Below are 22,084 nucleotides of genomic sequence, written 5' to 3' on the forward strand. Positions count from 1 at the left end.
AACTCAATAAGTGGAATTCACTAATATTGGGGTGTGGGAACAAACCTTTTAAATAAATAATTCATACAGCAAAGTTATAACTTGTAACCCATCAATATTTTAACATCAAATATTTCATATAAAAAATATCATTATATTGTGAGCCATTATGATTTACCAACACCATTATACAAACAATTTCCTAAGTTTTTCTGGTAGTCAACGTTTACACCTTGTTGACAGAGTTGTGCTATCCCCTTTTTAGGACTAGAACCCCCTTTTCATCCCCTTTCTTAAGGATGGCTCATTTGTAACCTAAAGGTGCACTACCTTGCAAAGGAGTTCCCTTTATAGATCCTTAATGGTATACTCCCTTACAAAGGAGCTACCAAATGTGCACTATCCTCTTCTCTAGGACCATCCCTTGCTAAGAACTAGTTACAATATGATTGTAACTTGCTAAGAACTAAATACAACATTGAGCTTTTAATCATGACTTGCCCTAGGATTCAAAACAAATCCAAGATGCTCACAACAAATAATCCAGTCATAATACTCAAAAAAAATACAAAGATTTATCCACACATACAAGTTTAAATAAGTTTAGATTGTCCCACAAGTTTTTCATATTACAAATAGTCAATGTTTCCATACAATGTGCACATCAAACATTTATAGAATATCAATATATTTATAGAATATCAACATATTTCTTTGATATAAGAATCGTTTCATAATCAAAACTATTTTTGGGAAAATCCCCAAATTAGTAAATACCACTTACCTCTTATTTGCAAAAATGAAACAAACTACCCTTGAGTCACAATAAATCAATAGAATTGAACCTAGTAACACCAAAATTAGGTTCATCAATACGCAATTTCCCCTTAAAAATCTGTTTTCACACTTAAACAGTTTAATCCTGGACAACACTAATATTTCCAAAATTTTCCGTTTATTTACTTATTGTTCACTTTCGGCTTTGATCAGATTGTTCTATTTCACATATTTTCACTATCTATAAATTGGCATGAAGGTACAACAATTCTATAGAACTCTAGCATTTTATTATATGTCTAACCATCATATAATCTAGTACTTTTCTTTAGAAGCCTCATATTATAATCTGAATTGATCAATCCAATAGTCCATTATTCCCTTGATGCCGCAAAACATAAATGATAAGGCTGGACTAGTATTTGAACAGTGATAGGTGCGTAGATGCATGACAGATTGGTGAACTTACTTAGCTAGTATATGACTTCTTTATAATATCTATGTTACAGTGGCTAAATAGATTCAGATTTTGGGCTTAAAACCGTTGCTGCATAATCAGATTTTTGGCTTAAAATCATTGCTGCATATCGCAGTGGCTTAGAGATGATAACTAATGTCACTAGAACGATGCTGAGGAAGGTATCTAATAACCATAATATAATCATAGATATTCATGAAACTAACTCCTATTAGCTCCATTCCAAGACATATGGGTATATATAATATTTTTATCTAATCAATCTTAAAGCCTATGGAGGGCCATACGGCTATGTTCCATGCCTATTTTAATACTGTAACAATCATAAGTCAGCTTTCCAATTATATTCTACTAGGTACCAAAAATAATAGATACACAGGCTCATGTCTTTCTATAAGCGTGAGAACAATTGCGAGCAGGAGAAAACAATACCGGTAAAAGGCTGAGGTTTTTAAAACTTATCAAAACCCATATATTTACTTATATCATCTCACTTAGGCCTCTTATACCACAATAATTATCTAATTTAAATATTTTAAGCCCAAATCAATTAAATTCATTTAATTATGCGCCTCCTTTTTACTTTATGTATAAGAAAGAAATTAGTAATAAAATTATGGGGGTGTTACAACTTATTTTTGGTTTAACATGGGCACAAGATATAAAGTTTGCAAGGCCAAAATGGCCCATTAGCATTAATTTTTGAAATATTTAGCAACAGAGCACTGTTTCAGAAATAATTAGGGAAATACCACTTTTTCTGGTACTCAAGCATGGTGAGCTCGAGTACCATCTTTTCATTGGTCAAACATCTTCTCAAAAAAAAAAAACGCCGCTATAGGGCCCGAAAACGTCACTATAGGGCTTAAAAACGCCACTATAGGGCCCCTTGAACCTGTTATGGAGACTGATAAAAAAAAATTTGCAGGAAAACGCCGCTATAGGGCCCGAAAACGTCACTATAGGGCCCCTTAACCTAGTATGGGGGCTTAAAAACGCCGCTATAGGGCCCGAAAACGTCACTATAGGGCTTAAAAACGCCACTATAGGGCTCCTTGAATATGGGGCGACGGTGGATTAAAAAAACATGGTACTCGAGCTCACCACGCTCGAGTACCAGAAAAAGTGGTATTTCCCTAATTATTTCCGAAACAGTGCTCTGTTGCTAAATATTTCAAAAATTAATGCTAATGGGTCATTTTGGCCAGTTTGCAAACTTGGTTAGTTTTACTTGCAAAATCAAAAGGCCCATGAATAAGCCCAAGTGCTAGCAAGTTACACCCAAAAGGATACCTGAGCAGCTATGTGACTAAAAATTTAGCCTGACCATATGTCTGTTAAAGTACCCATAAGAAGCATGCCAACTTCATTTAATGCTCGCTAACGAACTTCGGCAAATTTAGTAAGATCCCTAGTTGCCGTTTTGGCCCAAAAGGGTTTTAGTAAATCAGGAGTAATCAACAAATTACCCAAATTATAATTAAATCAATTCACCCTAATATCTACGCAAAAAAGAAAAAAAAATCTAAAGTTTTCCATCCCATAAGGAATACAACAGATAAAAGCTCTAATACATATTCAAAGATGGATCCTAGGAGCATCTTAGACCTACTAAAAAGTTTTGTTGTTGTAGATTCTAGTTAGCTCAACTAGTAAAGTTTTTTTTCATCAAATAAAATATCAGAGATTCAATCCTCGCATATATCAAAAACTAATTGGTGTCTTGGTTTGATAATAAAGAGTAATCATTAGGAGTAGACACTATAAGTTGAAACTCTCTTTAAAAAAAAAAAAAAACCCTTGGTGCCAAGCCCTGCATTAATCAGCCATTAAAACCCATCTTACCAAACACACTTATCTTACTGCAACAATTAAAACCATTTGAAGTATTAGCTCAAAGGTCAGGGATGGAGCCAGGATTTGGAATTTGGGGGGCAGTTTTATTGCTAGTTATATGCAGTGGTTTCGGCTTTTGGTTCTATTGCTTAGCCAGCAAAGGTTTTCTTTTATTTTTATTTTTTTTATGTGTGTGTAGAGTGTGTTTTTTGTTGGTAAGGAAAAAATTATTTTGTTTAAAATTTTTTAAATGGCTAAGTTGTTTGTTTTTGGTAAAATTGGTTGATTAGTCTCTTTTCTTTTTTTTTTTTTTTTTTTTTAGCTTTGCTATTGCCTATTGGTAATTTTTGTTGTTGGGCTAATATTTTGGACTTGTATTTTTTTTTTTTTTTTAGATTTTAGATCTATACATTTTTTTTATGGACTTTAAAAGGATGAAAATACTAGATCTACAAATTTTTGTTGTGATTAGTGGATATTAATAAGTAAAAAAGTGATGTAAGTGGTGGACCCAAATGCAAACCAGTAAAAATTTGCTACCTCTAAAAATGTTGTAAAAAAGTTTGTAATTGTAATATTTCTCTTATAATAATCAATAAGAGAGAAGTTGCTAAAATTAGTACCTAAATATATAGTTATATAATTATATTATTTTAAAAAAAAATAGGGGGGCTCCATGAATGGCTCGGTCCATGTCTAAGGGTATATACCCAGTAGTGCCCTCTCTCTCTCTCTCTCTCTCTCTCTCTCTCTCTCTCTCTCTCTCTCTCTCTCTCTCTCTCTCTCTCTCTCTCTCTCTCTCTCTCTCTCTCTCAATATTGAAAGTATTATTTCACCTATTTTTCCTCTTGCGAGTTCATGTCTTCGGACTAATTCTTTGTTGTGTACCATTAGCCTTTATTAGACATATAGAGTACCACCGCACACCCTTAGCATAATGGTCACTTTTACAAATATAAATTCTTGTGGGTTGGGGGGATAAGGGTTGGGGTTCAAGCTTTCAGGAGAGAGCTTTACACATATATACATTTACAAGTTACTTTTTTTTTTTTTTTTTTTTTTTTGAGGATGTCAGTTACAAGTTACTTGAGTCCGAAAATTTGCCAAAAGCCCTGTAACTTGATTGGCTCCATGGTTTTCAATGCAAACCGTTCAAAGAACTGAAAAAATGAGGGGTTCAAGATTTTTAAGGTTGAACCAAGGTTTAACCAAGGTCAAATCGTAATGATTTTATAATTAATTCAATAGTAATAAAATATAAATAAATGTATTAAAATGGTAAACATTAACAAAATTTTACTAAAAACATTTAAACAACTTTCACATGAATTTTCACAAGTTTTATAATGTTAATAGAAAATAATAAAGTATAAACAACCTTTAAAAAGCAACACTCTATACATGATTCTATAGGGTTGAGGTTCAAGTCTTCAAAAGAAAACTTTACATATATATACATTTACAATTTACTTTCTTTCTTTCACTTTTTTTTTTTTTTTTTTTTTTTTTTTTGAGGATATCAGTTACAAGTTACTTATTGAGTCATGAAATTTTCCAAGAGTCTTGTAACTTAATTGGGTCCATGGTTTTCAATGCGGACCATTCAAAGAACCGAAAAAGTGAGAGATTCAAAATTTTTAAGATTGAACCTAGGTTCAACCGAGATCGAACTGTAATGACGTTATTATTAATTTAATAGTAATAAAATACAAATAAATGTATTCAAATGGTAAACATTAACAAAATTTTACTAAAAACATGTCTAAAAACATTTAAACAACTTTCAAATGAATTTTCACCATTTTTATAAGGTTAATCGAAAATAATAAAGTATAAACAACCTTTAAAAACAACACTCTATACATGATTCTATAGCACTATGAGACCGTCCTTCAATTTTTGTCTTTATTTTCTGTTCTCACTAATTTACATTCTTGCTAATTTATATTCTTGTTAATTATTTGGGATGATATTTGTTGACTCAAACTTGTTTATTTACTATTATATTTCCAACAATATCACCTAATGGCCTTTACCAAAGGTTAATTAAAACATTTAAAATTAATAATTATTTTTTCATTTTTTTTAATATTAAACCTAAATCATGATATTCGAAATTCTCTAAATGAAATTCATCTTGGTTTGGTTAATATCAATTTATTGAGGTATGTGTTGAATCCATCTTTGTAAGGTTGAATTTATTCAACCATCTAATTGGTTTTATTCCGTGCCAAATTTGCTTGTATTTCAGCATTTAGTAACCCTGTATTTAGGTGGGCTTGTTGTAAGGGTAGTGAGTGAGATAGAGTGAAGTTTACTCAAGAGTGTGCAAGAAAAACAGAGACTCGCGGCTTGGCCTCGCGGGTGACTCGTGGCTGCAAGCCGCTAGACGCAGCACACGTGCCAAGCATGCCAGAAGGTGAACAGTCATGCTAGCTGGAGCACTACAGGACAAAACAGGACAACTAGCCATACGGTTATCTTGTGACTGGATCTCATGACTCAGTCAAGTCGCGAGGCCAAGCCGCGAGCCAGCCCTGTTTTGAAAAACCTGACGTTTCACATTCCTCTCTCACCCTAGTATATATACCCCTTATACCCATAAAAGAAAGAGAGCTTCCAGAGAGAATTTTGAGAGAGAAACCCTAGAGTAAAACAAGATTGATTCATCTACAATCTTTACATAAGTGCCTCTTCAAATTCCTCAACTCTCTTCCTCTCCATTGCCAAACCCTTGAGAGGCTTTTTACCAAAACCTTGTTCTCACCATATTCATTACTGTGAGAGGGCTGTTTGGTGTTCTGGGAAGCAGTTAGGAAGGAACCAATCGTCATTGGTTAATGCTATGGTCTTGTAGCGGAATCCGGGAAGTTAGAAAAGAAAAAGGTTCGGCGCAACCTCGTTGGAGCAAGAAACTTGGAGGGCTTAGGTGCACTGGGTAGATTAGGCTTGGAGGGTCTATTGCTGTCCATGTATCCCAACTACATTTTCTAGTGGATTGTTTACCGCTTGGAGGGCGGCGGAGAGGTTTTACGCCGAGGGTTTCGATTTCCTCTTCAATAACACATCGCGTGTTGTCTTTGTGTTTGCATCTTCCTTCCCTTTTATCTTTGCCTTTTATTATCTGATGTGAGTTGTGATTTTAATTTGGCTTAGATAGTTTTTCCAATTCCATATTATAGCTTATGTTAATTTTCCGCACACTAGTTGTTTAACATAATGCTTGAATTGGTTAAGTTGTAATTTGGGGGGTCTAAATGTTCAAGGGTGTTTTTTTCACTATTTGAACTTTCAATCTTTGATTTTGCAAGTTCAGGTGAATGGGAAATTATATTGTTAAGTGAAGTTCCAAGAGTAATTTTGACAAATTAAAATTGTTTCACGCTTTAAAATTTATTTTTACTAATGTGTAACTTTATGCAACCTAAGCCTAGAGTCGGCCCTATCTTCAAGTACCTGAAGTTTTTTTTTAATATTGTCAAGATCAATCTTGAAGGTACCTGAAGCTTTGTTTATATTGTCAAGATCAATCTTGAAGGTTTCATATCATTGTTGTCCTCATCGATGAGTTCCTAATTCAAGATTGATAGGTTTAGGTCCTTCTCCAGCTCTTTTTGTACTGAGTTTGTCAATTATGGACAGGGAATCCACCCCTTGTTTATTATCACTTTGTAATTATCTTTTTTTTTTTTTTTTTAGTAAAGTTTTTTCTATCTTCTCTTCAACCAAAAAAGAGGAGAAAAAAAAAAAAAAAAAAAAAAACACCAGATCTTTACTAAAATCATGCATTGTTTCTTATGGGGAAAAAAGGTTGTTAGGACCGGCCTAGGCCTAAGTAATTTAGGCCATGACTTAGGGGCCATTAGAGATAGAAATAAAAATAAAAATTGCGAAGGCAATAATTGAACTTACCCCAAAAATTTGAATGAGCCCAATAGAAAAAGGTCGCAAAAATTTGTGGGTGAATGAGAATCAAACTCAATTAAAATATTTTACATAAGGAAAATAAAAACACAAAAAAAAAAAAAAAAAAACTGTGTGTTTATAGGATTGTCTCCCACACAGTATATTGTCACCATCAACCATTCAATCTGTCACATTCACACACTAAACAATCTCTCTCTCAACCAATATAAAATTGAAATTAGATTTCAACTATCCGTCATCATGCATCACCTTAAATTAAAATATTTAAAATTATTAATTAATTTTCATGTATTTTGTTAAATCTTACAACTGATATACAATATTTGATTCTCTAAATAAAATTGATCATGGTATGTTTAAAATCAATTCATTGAGTTATGAGTTGAATTTGAATTTGTTTTTGTTCTTGTTTTTGCAAGTTAAGGTCAATGGGCAATTATATTGTTAAGTGAATTTGCAATAGTGATTTCGATAAATTAAAAAAAATTTCCACACTGTTATGTTTTATTTTTATTCTTGTTGTACCATAATTTTATATTGTAAATAGTACTTTTATGTAATTTTGAATTATAAATAGCTATTAGAAAATATTAATATTATTGAAAGAGACTTTATTCAAATTGTAAGTAACATTATTATTATTGAAAGAGACTTTGCAACCTCTCTCTCTAACCTGATCTGACCATGGCCGATTCTCCCCATCTCAACCCAACCATCTCAGACTGAATCAATCTTACTCTCTTTTTGATTCCTTCTCTCTCTAAAATCCTAAAGCCTAAGCTCTCAATTCAATTGTCTCTCTTTGATCAAAGCTTAACGAACGAGACTTTAAAGGGCGCATGAAAAGTGGAGTTCCAAAAGGTCATAAACCGAGGATGAGTGAAATTGGTATGGCAGCACGTGTGCGTGAAAGAAATGGTGGCTGGGTTTGATGGTTGTAAGTTGTAACGATGGTTCATGCGGTTGGTTGGGTTGTTGTTGTGAGACGAATTGGCTTGGGATTTTCTGTGTGTTTGTTAGATCTTGGGCTGATGCTTTGGTGGCAAGAAAAAGTTGTTTATTTTATTTTATATTTTAATTTATGTAGGTTTGTTATATTTAGATAATAATTTTATAATGATTTTGATATTATTTAAGTGATGTGGCATCACTAATTGACTTGGCATCTTTTCATTGGACGAAATATACACACGTGGCAAGTTAATCCACAAAAAATGGACAGGTGGGCTAACGATCAAAACAGTATATAACATTAGGGAATGAAATCAAAATAATATCCAAACTTCAAAAGTGTATTTTACATTTTAGCCTACTTTATAAAAAAAAATTAAATAATTAGGGGCAAAGGGATTTGAAACTTGGAGTTAAAAAAGAAAAAAAAAATGTTAGTTGAACTATAAGGCTCTTGATAAAAACATTTAATATACTATCTAACCTCTTTTTCGTATTTATTTCAATATATACAACGAAAAATTTCAAAGATAAAAGTTTAATAATACATAAATCCTTAACTTATAATCCAATAATTAATTTTAATAATCTACTAGTTTAAATAATCTATAAAAGAAGAAAGAAGAAAAAATATGTATACATGCTATAGACAAAATTACATGAAATAAAGTTAACTCACTCACAAACTAAGTAAGTTTCTGGATTTTTTTTTTTTTTTCTTGAAAGTTATTTATTGAGAGTTTTCAAAAGTATATTTGTATTTTTTTTATAAAATTAAAAATTTTAAATGGTTTACATTAGCATAAAAATTGAGACTTGTAAAAAGTTGTACATAAGCAAATAAACTAAAAAGCAAAAAGAAATGAGTAAATTTAAACTCATACAATATATACAATTTTAACCATATATATATATATATATAACATGCTAAAGAAAAAAGTAAATAACAAAAAAATGAGGCTTAACAACATGTTAAAAGTTTGCAAAAGTATATTTGTACTTTGAAAAAAATGAGGCTTTCAAAAAAGATTACATTAGCATAAAAAATGTATACTTGTAAAAAGTTGTACATAAGCAAATAAACTTAAAAATCAAAATAAATGAGTCAATTTAAACTCATACAATATATACAATTTTAATAAAAATAAAATAAAGCATGCTACAGAATAAAGTGAATAACTCATAAGAAAATCTATAATGCATTTATGAAATAAACCACTCAAAGTTAGCTATAACTGACATTGAAAACATTTATATTTGAAACTAGCTTTGCAAGTCGATGAGTAATGTTTCCGAGAGCCTTCAAACTCAATTAGCTCTCTCTGGAGTTTTCAACCAAAATGTATAAGGTTCAAACATCTTCTCTCCCAACTATCAAATTATCAACAACCAAAAAAAAAAAAAATGATAAATAGTGTCATTAATATTTTTATCTACAATGTAGAAAATTTAATATGACCTTGGTATCAAGGATTCAAGGGTGGTGCTACGTTGAAGGCAAGAGATTCAAATGAACCCCTTGGAAAAAAAATTATATAATATCTTTTTAAAAAAAAAAAATTGACCCTCCTACAATAAAAATTTGCACAACTTGACCTTGAACCTAATTTTTTTAAGCACAGCTAAATTTAACTTCTAAACTTTAGGAAAAAAAAAATTAGCAAGACCAAGTCTAACCAAGTAAGGTTGCATAATTTCTCAGAAAAAAAAAAAAAAGAAGTAAGGTTGCATAACCACCACCGCTGCTTGATCTGGGATTTCAGCTCTCTCTCTCTCTCTCTCAGTGTGTTTTATAGTCTTTCGATAAACTCTATTTCACTGTGTGTGTGATTACAGTCTTTTGATATAAATTTTTAATTTTTTTTCGAGTTTTGAGTCTTTGATCGCCTCTCTCTCTCTGTTTATTGTTTGTAGTGTTTTTGAGTTTTAAGTTTTTGTCTTTTTACACTTTTGAGTCTTTGACCAAATTTGTGACTTGTGAGTGGGAGTGGTTGTAGGCTAAAGTGAGTGGGTCGGGTCAGTGAATGAGTGGGAGTGGTTGTAGATTGCTTTATGCTTCTATGTTCTCTTTAAAGTTTCAATTTGAATAGTTACTTCCATCTTTTTTTTTCATTAATTAAACTTCCTTTCTAATGAATTAGGCTCACGTGGGTTTTCTGTGCAAAGAGAGAAGTTCACAAAGTATGACAATGAGATACGCATGAAAGAACTAGAGGTGATGGAAGGAGGATATCTTGATTTAGGCCTTGCTCTTTTTCGTGTTCGCTTTGAAATCATAGAGAATGACAATGATTCATGCATAATCAAAAGCACAATTGAGTATGATGTCAAGGAAGAGGCCGTTGCAAATACCTCATATGTCACTACTGGCTTAGTAGCAAAAATTGCAGAAGTCGCCAAAAATTATCTCATAAAAAACAAAGCTACTAAAAATGTAGCTTGATTACGAACAATAATATACCACGTTATGAATAAAATAACAAATTTGTGGTATTTCTTATCTTTATATGTACTTAAGTGTGTGATGAAGTTTTTGAAGATGGTAAATATAAATAATGTATTTAGGAGATGGTAGTTTCAATAGAAGAAATTCCATCTTTCATCCAACACCAGTTGCATCTTGATGTATCTTCCTAATTTTATAGCAATAAAGACGAATGACTTCTTTATAAAATAAATAAACATAAAAAAAAATAAAAAGTGTGAAGAAGTTTCAATTCAGGAAAAAAAAAAGTGTGTGATGTGTTTTTACTGATGCATTTTAATATTAATTAATAAATAAAATATAAATGTATTATATTTATGCAATTCATTTGGATTAAAAAGGGTTAGTAAATTTATATGCATCACCAAATAACTCATGACACACAGCCTGACCTGGTACTATTGAGACCCATTAGTAGTCCACTAGTCCAGTGAAATAGGTTGTGATTTGTGAGCTAGTTTTTCTATTAAATATAAATCCTAACCACCACCAAGATACTTTTGCTTGACCCTAAATAGTGCTGGCTAGTTACACCCAAAAGGATACCTGAGCTGCTCTATGTGACTAAAAATTTGGCCTGACCACATTTACCCATAAGAAGCATGCCAACTTCATTTAATGCTCGTTAACGAACTTTGGCAAATTTAGTAGAATCCCTAGTTGTCGTTTTGGCCCAAAAAGGTTTAGTAAATCAGGATTAATCAACAAATTACCCAAATTATGATTAAATTAGCTCACCCTAATATCTAAGCAAAAAAGAAAAAATCTAAAGTTTTCCATCCTATTAGGAGCACAACAGATAAAAGCTCTCATACGTATTCAAAGAGGGATCTTAGGAGGATCTTTGGCCTATTAAAAAGTCTTGGTGTTGTGGGTTCCAATTAGCCCAATTGATGAAGTCTCTTATCGTCGAATAAGAGATTGACAAAATAAAGGTATTAAAATGGTAAACATTAACAAAATTTTAGTAAAAACATGTCTAAAAATATTTAAACAACTTTCAAATGAATTTTCACCATTTTTATAAGGTTAATAGAAAATAATAAAACATAAACAAGTGTAACTATTTGTGTTTAGTATTCTTTCAAATAAACAATATTTTAGTCTAAAACAAAATCATTTTCAACATAAATTAATAAATTTTATATTCACATGTAAAAAGCAAAATTCTTGAACCACTAATAAAATTATCAAATAATAATAATAGATTGAGAAGGGATAATATGATAAATTGAAAAAGTATAATTTAAACTCAAAATAAATAAAATATTAAATCCAAGAATGACACATCAAAGTGCTTAGCCTAGTGATCAGCTTTTCTGTATTAGAGTGCAAGGGTAATATTACTTGAAATGGCAACCTATATGTCTAATATAATACAATGGACCTTGGCCTTGCGCCTTGATTGTATTCATCACGTCATTCACTACTATTTAAATTAATTGATCACAAAGTTCACACCATCATAGGTTCGAATGCTTCATTTTTTGATAAGCAAACGATTCATGGTTTTGTCTTTTTTTTTTCTTTTTCTTTTTTTTTTCTTTTTTTTTTTTTTTTTTTTTATAATTTACATATCATCGTTGTCCTCATCGAAGAGTTCTTCTAACATGTAATTCAAGCTTTGAGAACACAGACATAAGTTTAGGTCCTTTAAAATACCACCAACTCTTTTACATTGTCGCTTATGAAAAAAATTAAAAACATGAATTGTCAATAGGACTACTAACAAGGACCGGTGGAACCCCCAAAATAGTGAAGACAATAATTGATTTTTTTTTTTTTTTTTTTGAGAGACCATAGGATATTATTTGAGTTGGATTCTCATTGACCCACATCCACAATTATTGGGGCCTTTTTCTGATGGGATTCATCAAACTTTGTTTTGTTTTTTTTGATAAAAATCAATTATTGTCTTCACCAACTCAAATAATATCTTATATTATTTCACCAAAACAAACAAACATGAGTGTTTATAGGATAATCTCCCACAACATAGTCTACTGTCACAAACGCAGTGCTTAAGATCTGACATGTCAATTTGTTTATTTTAATTAGTTGATATGAGATCATTATTTTAAGGTTTTGTTATTAAATTAATAATCTGGCATTATCAGAACCATTTATTATAAAATGATAAGTCAACATTAAAATAAATTTATTTAGTAGAGTACTCTAGGAACTCTGAAAGATCTTAATCCAACTTTGAAAGGAAAAAGCATTTTTCTTGTTTCCCCTCTTTATGTATCATTCACAATTCCCCATTATATTTTTGAAATCAACCAATCCCCCCCCAACAAATCCCCAATGTTTGGGAAATAAGCAAATACCCCCAACTTGTTATTTTCTCAGTTAAATCTAACAAAAAATTTTAAAGAAATTATTAGTTATACACCACAAGGAAGAGAAAAAGTTGAAGATTGCATTGTTTTTTTTTTATTAAATTGCATTTGTAATAATTGTAATTTCATTAGATTAACTGAAAAGTAATAGATTTGAAGTATTTGCTCATTTTCCAAACATAGAGAGTGGTCAGTTTCAAATATAATGAGGAAAATTGTGAATTACCCCAAACATAGAGGGGGAGGGGGGGGGGGGGGGGGGGAACCTTTTTTTTTCTTTTGCTCTTATTCTCCATCAGACATGGTTTTCTTTCTCTCTCACATATTTTTTTTCGACAATTTATATTTGCTCTACATAAAGGCATTAGAAGATTATTCTTGAACCTCGTGAGTGGAAGTGCACCCATCACGAAAGTTGACGTTATAGTCTAATCAAGAGGGATTGTTTGGCCAAGAGAACTAGTCGCACTGAGTTTTACTCTGGATGAAAAAATTTTACTTTTAAGAGCAACACTCTATGCATGATTCTATAGCACTACAAGTCTGTTCTTCAATTTTTCTCCTTATTTTCTATTCTTGCTAATTTATATTCTTGCTAATTCTTTGGGATGGCATTGGTTGAATTAAACTTGTTTATTTACTATTACATTTCCAACAGTGTCACCAAATGGTACTTACTCCTTGTCTTGAAGTACCTGAAGTTTTATTTGAGTAGTTCTAGGACCATAAATTATTCTACAATTTTTTTGTCATAACTGTAACGTGCCAGACTATGAGTGATTAATCATCACTTATACATGAATTCACAATTTTTTCTTCATTAATCACACTCTGCCACATCATAGTTGTGGCAATAAGTTGTGAAAACTTTTGTGGTACTAGAATTTTTCTTTGTTTATATTGTCAAGACCAATGATGAAGGTTACATATCATTATTGTCCTCGTCGTTGAGTTCCTCTAACATGTGATAATATATTCATAGATTTAGGTCCTCTTCTAGCTCTTTTTGTACTAAGTTTTTCAATTATGGATAGGGGATCCACCCTTTTTTTATTATCACTCTGTAATTATCTTCTTTTATTAGTAAAGTTTTTCTATCTTCTATTAAAAAAATAAATAAATAAATAAAAAGCGGAGAAAAGAAAACTGCCAGATCCTTACTTGATTTGATAAAATCATGCATTGTTTCTTATGGGAAGAAAAAAAAAAAGGTTGTTAGGACCGGCCAAGACCGAAGCAATTTAGGCCATGACCTAGGGCCCATTTGAAATAGAAATAAAAATAAAAATTGTGAAGACATTAATTGAACTCGCCCCCAAAAAAAATGAGTGGAACTAATAGAAAATGGCCTTAAAAAGTGTGAAGACAAGAATTGAACTCATCGCCCAAAAAAATGAGTAGAACCAATAGACATTAATTGAACTCACCGCCCAAAAAAATGAGTGGAACCAATAGAAAAAGACCCCAGAAATTGTGAAGACAATAATTGAACTCACCACCCAAAAAAATTAGTGGAACCAATAGAAAAAGGCACCAAAAATTTGTGGGTGAATGAGAATCCGACTCAATTAAAACGTTTTACACGGAAAAATACACACACAAAAATCTCTTGGGAATGTCTCCCACACGGTGTACTGTCGCTATTAATCATTCTATCGGTCACACTCATATACTAAACAATCTCTCTCTCTCTCTCATCATGCATCACCTTATGGTACCAGAGGTAAATTAAAACATTTAAAATTATTAATTAATTTTCATCTATTTTGTTAAATCTTACACTTGAATCACGATATTTGGTTCTCTATATAAAATTGATGCTGGTTTGTTTAATATCAATTCATTGAGTTATGTGCTGAATTTGTTTTTGTTTTTATTTTTGCAAGTTGAGGTCAATGGGCAATTACATTGTTAAGTGAATTTGCAATAGTGATTTTGATAAATTAAAATATTTCCACACTGTAAATTTTTGACCAAATTTGTGACTTGTGAGTGGGGGTGGTTGTTGGCTAATTGAGTGGATCAATCAGTACAGTAGGAGCATTAACACTAAGAAAATGAAACAATTAAAGAATTGTGAACTAATAAATTAATATTAGCAAAAAATAGTAAACTAACGAATTAAAGAATTGAAAACGAATTGAAGAGTTGTAAACTAATAAAAAATTAGATAATTGTAAACATTTAGGCTTAAAATGTCTTTTGAGTTCAATAAAAGAATGGTAAGGACTAAAAGACATAAACTAATAAATTAAAATATTCTAAGTAATAATAATTAAAGTTTTATTTAACAACAATAATTAACATGTTTATTGTATTAGAAAAAAAAAATGTTAAATCAACTTATAGTTTATCTTTTATTTTTTTGCTAGTACTATGAATATATTCATAATAAGGAAATCATGTAGACCACAAGATTCATTTCCTACTCAAAATTTATCTTCTAAGCATGGTCATGTTAACATGAACAATCTTCCTTCGGACTCGAGGCAATGAGAAAATATCTCATTTTGTGAGATTGATATATTCAATTTCTATTTGATTTTAGATTTTATATAATTTATATTTCTTATTAACCCCTTTGGACAAAAAATGTTGTAGCCACCACTGCTTGGTATAAAAACCTACATAGAAAACAGATCATAAAAATATTAAGTTAAACTTTTTTTAATAAAGGCCTGATGAGTTCAACCTAGTTGGACTACATCCAAATAGTGTTCTTCCTTTCAAAGAAAATTAAATGTGAAAGTAACAACCAAGTGTTCATTCAAATGAGAAACATAATGTATAACATCTAATGTACTGTACCTAAATCTTCACCCTCTTTTCTCTAGTCCAAACATAAACTTTTTGATAAATAGGTTAGAATTTCAACATATGAAGTCCATTATATTCCATAATGGCTCTTATCATTAGGCGAAGACACCAATCAATTTTTGGTGTAGGCAATATTCGAACCCTATTTGATGATAAGAGACTTTACTAACCTTCACACAAATTTGGAGCCTATATATATCACAAGGAAAGAACATGCCTAACACATCCCAACATATTTGCTTCCACAAGTGCACTTAAAAAAAGATGTCTGGGCAACTCTCACACGAGCTGGAGGTAAATGTGCCCGCTAGTGAAGCATGGGAGCTTTATGGCAGGCTTGGGTTAGCAAAACTTCTTGTAGAAGATGGAAGTATCGTTGAGAAGATTGAGGTCATAGAAGGTGATGGAGGGATTGGGACTATTCTGAAGAAAACATATACACCAGGTATGATAATTGATAAAGCAATACAAACTGATAAACATAGAATTAATCTTGAACCCAACCAATGATACCAAGCAATCTAAGAATTGACTTTGGAGAAATAGCTCCCCCCTCTCTTTAGTTAGAAATGAATGACTGCTTATGCTTCTATGTTCTCTTTAAAGTTTCAATTTGAATAGTTACTTCCATCTTTTTTTTCCATTAATTAAACTTCCTTTCTAATGAATTAGGCTCACATGGGTTTTCTGTGCAAAGAGAGAAGTTCACAAAGTATGACAATGAGAAACGCATGAAAGAACTAGAGGTGCTGGAAGGAGGATATCTTGATTTAGGCCTTACTCTTTTTCGTGTTCGCTTTGAAATCATAGAGAAGGACAATGATTCATGCATAATCAAAAGCACGATTGAGTATGATATCAAGGAAGAAGCTATTGCAAATACCTCGAACGTCACTACTGACCTAGTAGCAAAAATTGGAGAAATCGCCAAAAATTATCTCATCAAAAACAAAGCTACTAAAAATGCAGAGTGATTATGAACAATAATATACCACGTTATGGAATAAAGTAACAAATTCATGGTATTTCTTTTCTTTATATGTACTTCAGTGTGTGATGAAGTTTTCGAATATGGTAGATATAAATAATTTATTTAGTGGATCGTAGTTTGGATGGAAGAAATTCCATCTTTCATCCAACACTAGTTGCATCTTGATGTATCTTCCTAATTTTAAAGCAATAAAGATGAATGGCTTCTTTATTTAGGAGATGGTAGTTTGAATTTAAATGGGCTACTCAACAAATGATGATTTAAGTGATCAATCCCCCGGAGAAGTCTGCAAAAAGATAAACTAGTGAGAATTTAGGTTTAGGGACACAAAAATTTTAACAATTTTTTTCATAATTGTGGTGATTGGCACAAAATAAAAATAGTATCAGTAATGAGTCTATGTAAATGTAATTTTTTAAGCTTAACTTTATTTTTTTTAATTCCTCTTATCACAACATATCGCATAATTATCTTATGTACTTATTTTAGAGAATTTCAACTTATGTCGTTTAATCCTGATTATTGTTCTTTATTATCAAACCAAAACATAGTTTATAATTGTGTAAAAAGTTGTCATAACATTGCTATTATCTTAATTTCAATTTGTGTTCAAGAGAGAGAGAGGTGTAAAGGAAATCCTTGTTCAAATCAAGCACTTGCTATAATCGACTATGGACAAAGTTTCTCTCCAAATTAATTTGGAGAAAACCCTATCAAACTCCTTCTATACATTTATTATTAGATGTGAATATTGAAAATTTATCCGTTGAGTTGCATATTATTTATGTTCTTAACACACATTTCAAATTTCGTTCAAATTAGATGGTCTTTACTATTCAACCATTAAACTTAATCTTTATGCATAAATTTGAATCACAAAAACTTGAAATTTATATTCTTGATTGATGACATAGCTATTAATATTTAATTTTTTAAAAATTTTGTAAATATAGAAGATATAATAGGAACATATAATTCAACAACTAAATTTTCAAAATTTATATTCATTAAAATGATATCATCCGAGTTAAGAAGGTTTCTCTCCAAACTTCAGTCAACCTTGAGAGAAACTTTTTTCCAATAGACCAGGAGCTCCAATGCCAAAAAAGCACAAGCTAAATTCGGCCATGGAGCAATAATAACAACTTCGGGAATTTTTTTTTAAAATAACAATAAATATTAAAAAATTTAGTTAATTGTCATATTTCAAAACAATTTTGAAAAATAACATCTCGAGTATCTAAAACTCGAGTTCCAGATGGAACTCGAGTTTTTAAGTCTCGATTTGGAGAAAAAAAATTGCGCTGAAAATCGAGTTTTAGAGACTCGATTTCCATAAATTGCAAAAAACGCCGCTATATGGCTTTAAAACGTCACTATAGGGATTAAAAACGCCACTATAGGGTACCCTAAACCTGGTACTTACAAAAAATTTTTGCAGGAAAACGCCGCTATAGGGATTTAAAACGTCACTGTAAGGCTTAAAAACGCCACTATAGGTGAAATTTTTTGCATAAAACTCGAGTCTTTGAAGGTCGAGTTTTTTAAGTGGATCTCGATTTTTTGAAACTCGAGATGCTATTTTCTAAAATTGTTTCAAACGTTGTCTAACTTACAAAATAGAAAGGCTGAAGAAGGTTAGTCTGCTCAAAACCTCCAACTTCGGCCACATGCTAGCTTCAATTGATCTCATCTATGCCATATAACAATGTCAACAAGGCCACATGACTATCCCTTTAAGGCTGTCACGTTAACATGACATGATGATGTGAAAATGCAACGATTTGGACTTCAATGCAACGCTGGAGCATGTGGTCAAAAGTCACTCCTGACCCAAGTTCACATGGTATAAATTAGGAAAAGACTCCCAGCAAAAAAAATAAATAAATATAGAGGGAGAGAGAGTTATGAAAAGGCAATTCTCGTGTAGCACGTGCATGTTCTTTGTAAGACATATGTGGCATGTGCGTCGATTAATGTTGGGGAAAAACTTAGATATTTTGGTAACAATGCTCTTTCCTCTTATATAAAAAGTGAGTCTTACGGTGAGACTCATATATGAGGTCCACCCCTCATGTGAGAGGAAAGAACATTACTCTTGGAGTATGTAAGAATTACGCTTAATGTTGACTGTTAAGAGTCCGTTTGAATACAATTTATTTTGCTGAAAACTGAAAACTGAAAACATTATAACAAAATAATTTTTAAATATGTGAATAGTACTGTGGGACTTATTTTTAATATTTTTTCTGAGTAAAGTGGCTGTGAGTCACATGAACAATGCGTGAATAGTGTTGTGAATAGTATGTGAACAATGAAATTTGTCTCCCTGAAACGCGTGAAAAAAAAAACCGCAAAACTGAAAATGCAAACACAGTAAACATGCTATCCAAACCGTCACTAAATGTGTAAAATTGGAATTAGCTAGAGTGTATTTATTTTCTTTTGTCTTTTTTTTTTTATTAGTTATAGTCTATTTTAATATAGGAATGTTAAAAATTTTATAAATTAATATCATCAATCATTGTATCAAAAAAAAATGTATCATCAATCATAAATTTTTTTTTTTTAAATAAAAACTATTTCAATATTTATTTATTATTGTTAGTGTATAGCTTAGACTAGTTTAGTCCATTGGGCTTAGCCCAGTATACTGTACTTGTAGTTTACTCTAGTTTAGACCGTTGGGCTTAGCCCAATATATTGTACTTGTAGTTTACTACTTGTACTTGTAGTTTACTACTTTTACTTGTACTGCACACATACCTAGCCTATATAAGGCTCTCTATTGTACATTATTATACATCAATATATAGACTATTTAGTCTTTCTCTCTCACTTTATATTGTTAACATGGTATCAGAGTCATTCCTTTAACTTTCTGGTTCCTGTGGACATCTCCGGCGTTCTTCCGTTGCCCTCACCTCCATCTAGTAGTTACTATCAGAAGCGAGTCACCGCCATCACGCCCACAGTCCCTACAACTCTTGGATATCATCGTTCTACTCATCCAACTACCAATGCAAAGGCATAGAGTGACAGAACAGCCAATTCCGAGCAAAACCCAACCAAGAACGGCCAGAAACCACATCACACGCACCTCCACATGCCGGCTGAAGTTTCTGCCTCACAAGCACGTGCTTCACGTGCCTCCACGCGCCGTCAGTATCTCTCACGCGCCTCACGTGCAAGGACACACGCTCCCCACGCACCTTATGCGCTCCACGTGCCTACTCCGCTTCACGTACTGCCACGTCAGCCCTAGGGTGATGTCACACTGCCACGTCAGCACACGTCAACCGTTACTGTTGACTTTGACCAGACCGTTGTCTTTGACCAAAGTCAAAAATTTTCAACAAGACTTGTCTTGCTCAGTTTTTCGTGTGGATTCTGATTTTGAGCTCCGTTTCTGCATTTGAGGTCTCTAAATCTCACTTTTTGGTCATTTTCTTCATTATGGCTCAACAAAATGAACGAGATATCATACGTCCTATCACTATTACGTTGGATGGTCCTACTAGCTATCATGTGTGGTCTCAGAATATGACTATCTTTCTCAAGGGTCATAAACTGTGGAGATATGTGACTGATTCAATTCCTAAGCCAGTACCAAACCCTAAGTCCAAAACCACAGCTGCTGAAGAGTCTTCCAAGACTGCTGTTACAACAGATGATTATGAAGAACGCCTAGAAGAATGGGAGAGTATTCAAAGTAAGATCTTGTCTTGGTTTATCAATACCTCTATTCCCTCCATTCATAAATCTTCTTCCTCATCTTGAAACTGCTGAGGCTGCTTGGAAATTTTTGGCCGATCGCCATAATTGCACTAATGATTCAAGCTTGGAGTTCCATATTGAATCAAAGCTCTATCAAATGCACCAAGAGACAGGTCAGTTTATTTCTGATTTTTATTCTCAGACTTCTACTATGTAGGAACAACTCTCTGTTGCAGATCCTCCACTGGTGTGTTCTAAGGACATTAAGCTCTTTGTCAAATATCAGGATCGCCGTAAATTTATGCACTTCATGATGGGTTTAAATGAGGATTTTGAGCCTACTAGGGCTTCTTTGCTTAGTCGGTCTCCTACTCCTTCTCTTGATGCTACAGTCAAGGAGCTCATTTATGAGGAGAACCGTCGGCCTACTTATCACATGTTATCATCTGATCATGTATTGGCTACACCCTCTCCACAGCCTCCCATTGCTGCATTCACTGCTCCTCCCCGAATAAACTTTGGGCGTCCCAACTCTCAGTCTTCCAAAGGTACTCGCTGCGAGTTTTGCCGTATCAAAGGCCATGACATCTCTATTTGTCGCAAACTGCAGAAATTTGTGCAATAGCATAATAAAGTTTCTCTTCCTCGGGCAACTGCTGTATGTCCTTCAGATCCATCGGTTCCTACAGGTCCATCTTTGGCTTCCTCACTTACTACGGCTGATATTGAGGCAGTTGTTCAACAGGTTTTATCCCGCACTTCCACTGCCCTTTCTGTCACCTCAGGTAAACAATCTTGGTTTTTTGATACTGCTTGTTGTAACCATATGACTCCTGATAAATCCCAATTTTCTGATAAGGCACCCTTAGAACATCCAATCACCATTTACACTGCTGATGGAACTCCTATGCTTGTTAGTCATAAAGGAACAATCTCTTCTCCTTGTTTATCCCTTAGTGACACTTTTCATATTCCAAAGTTATCCCTCAATTTGCTTTCTGTTGGTCAACTTTATGAATTAGGCGTAGATCTTCTATTTACTAATCATGGTGTGGATGTGCAAGATCCCCGAACGGGTCAAGTGCTTGGGACAGGCCATAAGGTTGGTCGCATGTTTGAGGTTCATGACTTGAAGATTCCTTCACAAGTTGTTTCTGCAACTGCTACCACTGCCACCTCCTCACCTGATCTATGGCATGCTCATCTTGGTCATCCATCCTTATCTCGTCTTCAGTTGTTAGCTTCTCAAGGTCATTTAGGTTCTGTTCAATTTCATAAATTTAATTGTACTTCCTGCCATTTTGGCAAATAAACAAAATTGCCCTTTAATAAAAGTGACTCCTTTTCTTCTGCCCCTTTTGATCTTATACATTCTGATATTTGGGGTCCTGCACCTGTTCCACTGAGGGAAGATCTAAATATTTTGTCATATTTGTGGATGATTTTTCTCGATATACTTGGATTTATCTGCTTCACCATAGGTCTGAACTTGTGTCTATTTACCAAACATTTCATAAAATTATTGAAACACAGTTCAATCGCACCATCAAAGTCTTTCGATCAGATAATGCTCAAGAATATAATGATAAATCTTTCCTATCCTTTTTAGATAATCATGGTACTCTTCCTCAGCGGTCTTGTCCTTACACCTCTCAACAAAATGATCATGCAGAATGAAAACATCGTCACATTCTTAATGTTGTCTACACCCTTCTCATTTCCGCCTCTCTTCCTGAGTGCTTTTGGGGTGAGGCCGCACTCACTGCTGTGTATACCATTAATCG

General features: G+C 32.7%; 1 protein-coding gene across 1 annotated transcript; it reads left to right on the forward strand.

Annotated features, from left to right (window-relative positions):
* The first annotated feature begins 15,823 nt into the window (after positions 1-15,823).
* LOC126699952 (norbelladine synthase-like) lies at positions 15,824-16,797 on the forward strand. Its single transcript, XM_050397924.1, has 2 exons — positions 15,824-16,037; positions 16,265-16,797. The coding sequence occupies exons 1-2, from the start codon at positions 15,857-15,859 to the stop codon at positions 16,564-16,566; spliced, it is 483 nt and encodes a 160-aa protein (XP_050253881.1). The 5' UTR covers positions 15,824-15,856; the 3' UTR covers positions 16,567-16,797.
* Positions 16,798-22,084: the final 5,287 nt, after the last annotated feature.

The sequence above is a fragment of the Quercus robur genome, chromosome 9 (genome assembly GCF_932294415.1).
Source record: "Quercus robur chromosome 9, dhQueRobu3.1, whole genome shotgun sequence".
Lineage (NCBI taxonomy): Eukaryota > Viridiplantae > Streptophyta > Magnoliopsida > Fagales > Fagaceae > Quercus > Quercus robur.

Excerpts from the sequence above, each read along its gene's own strand:
- LOC126699952 (XM_050397924.1), top strand. The coding sequence starts at position 15,857 with ATGTCTGGGCAACTCTCACACGAGCTGGAGGTAAATGTGCCCGCTAGT. Across the intron at positions 16,038-16,264 it reads GAAGAAAACATATACACCAG|GCTCACATGGGTTTTCTGTG; the intron begins GTATGATAATTG and ends CTAATGAATTAG.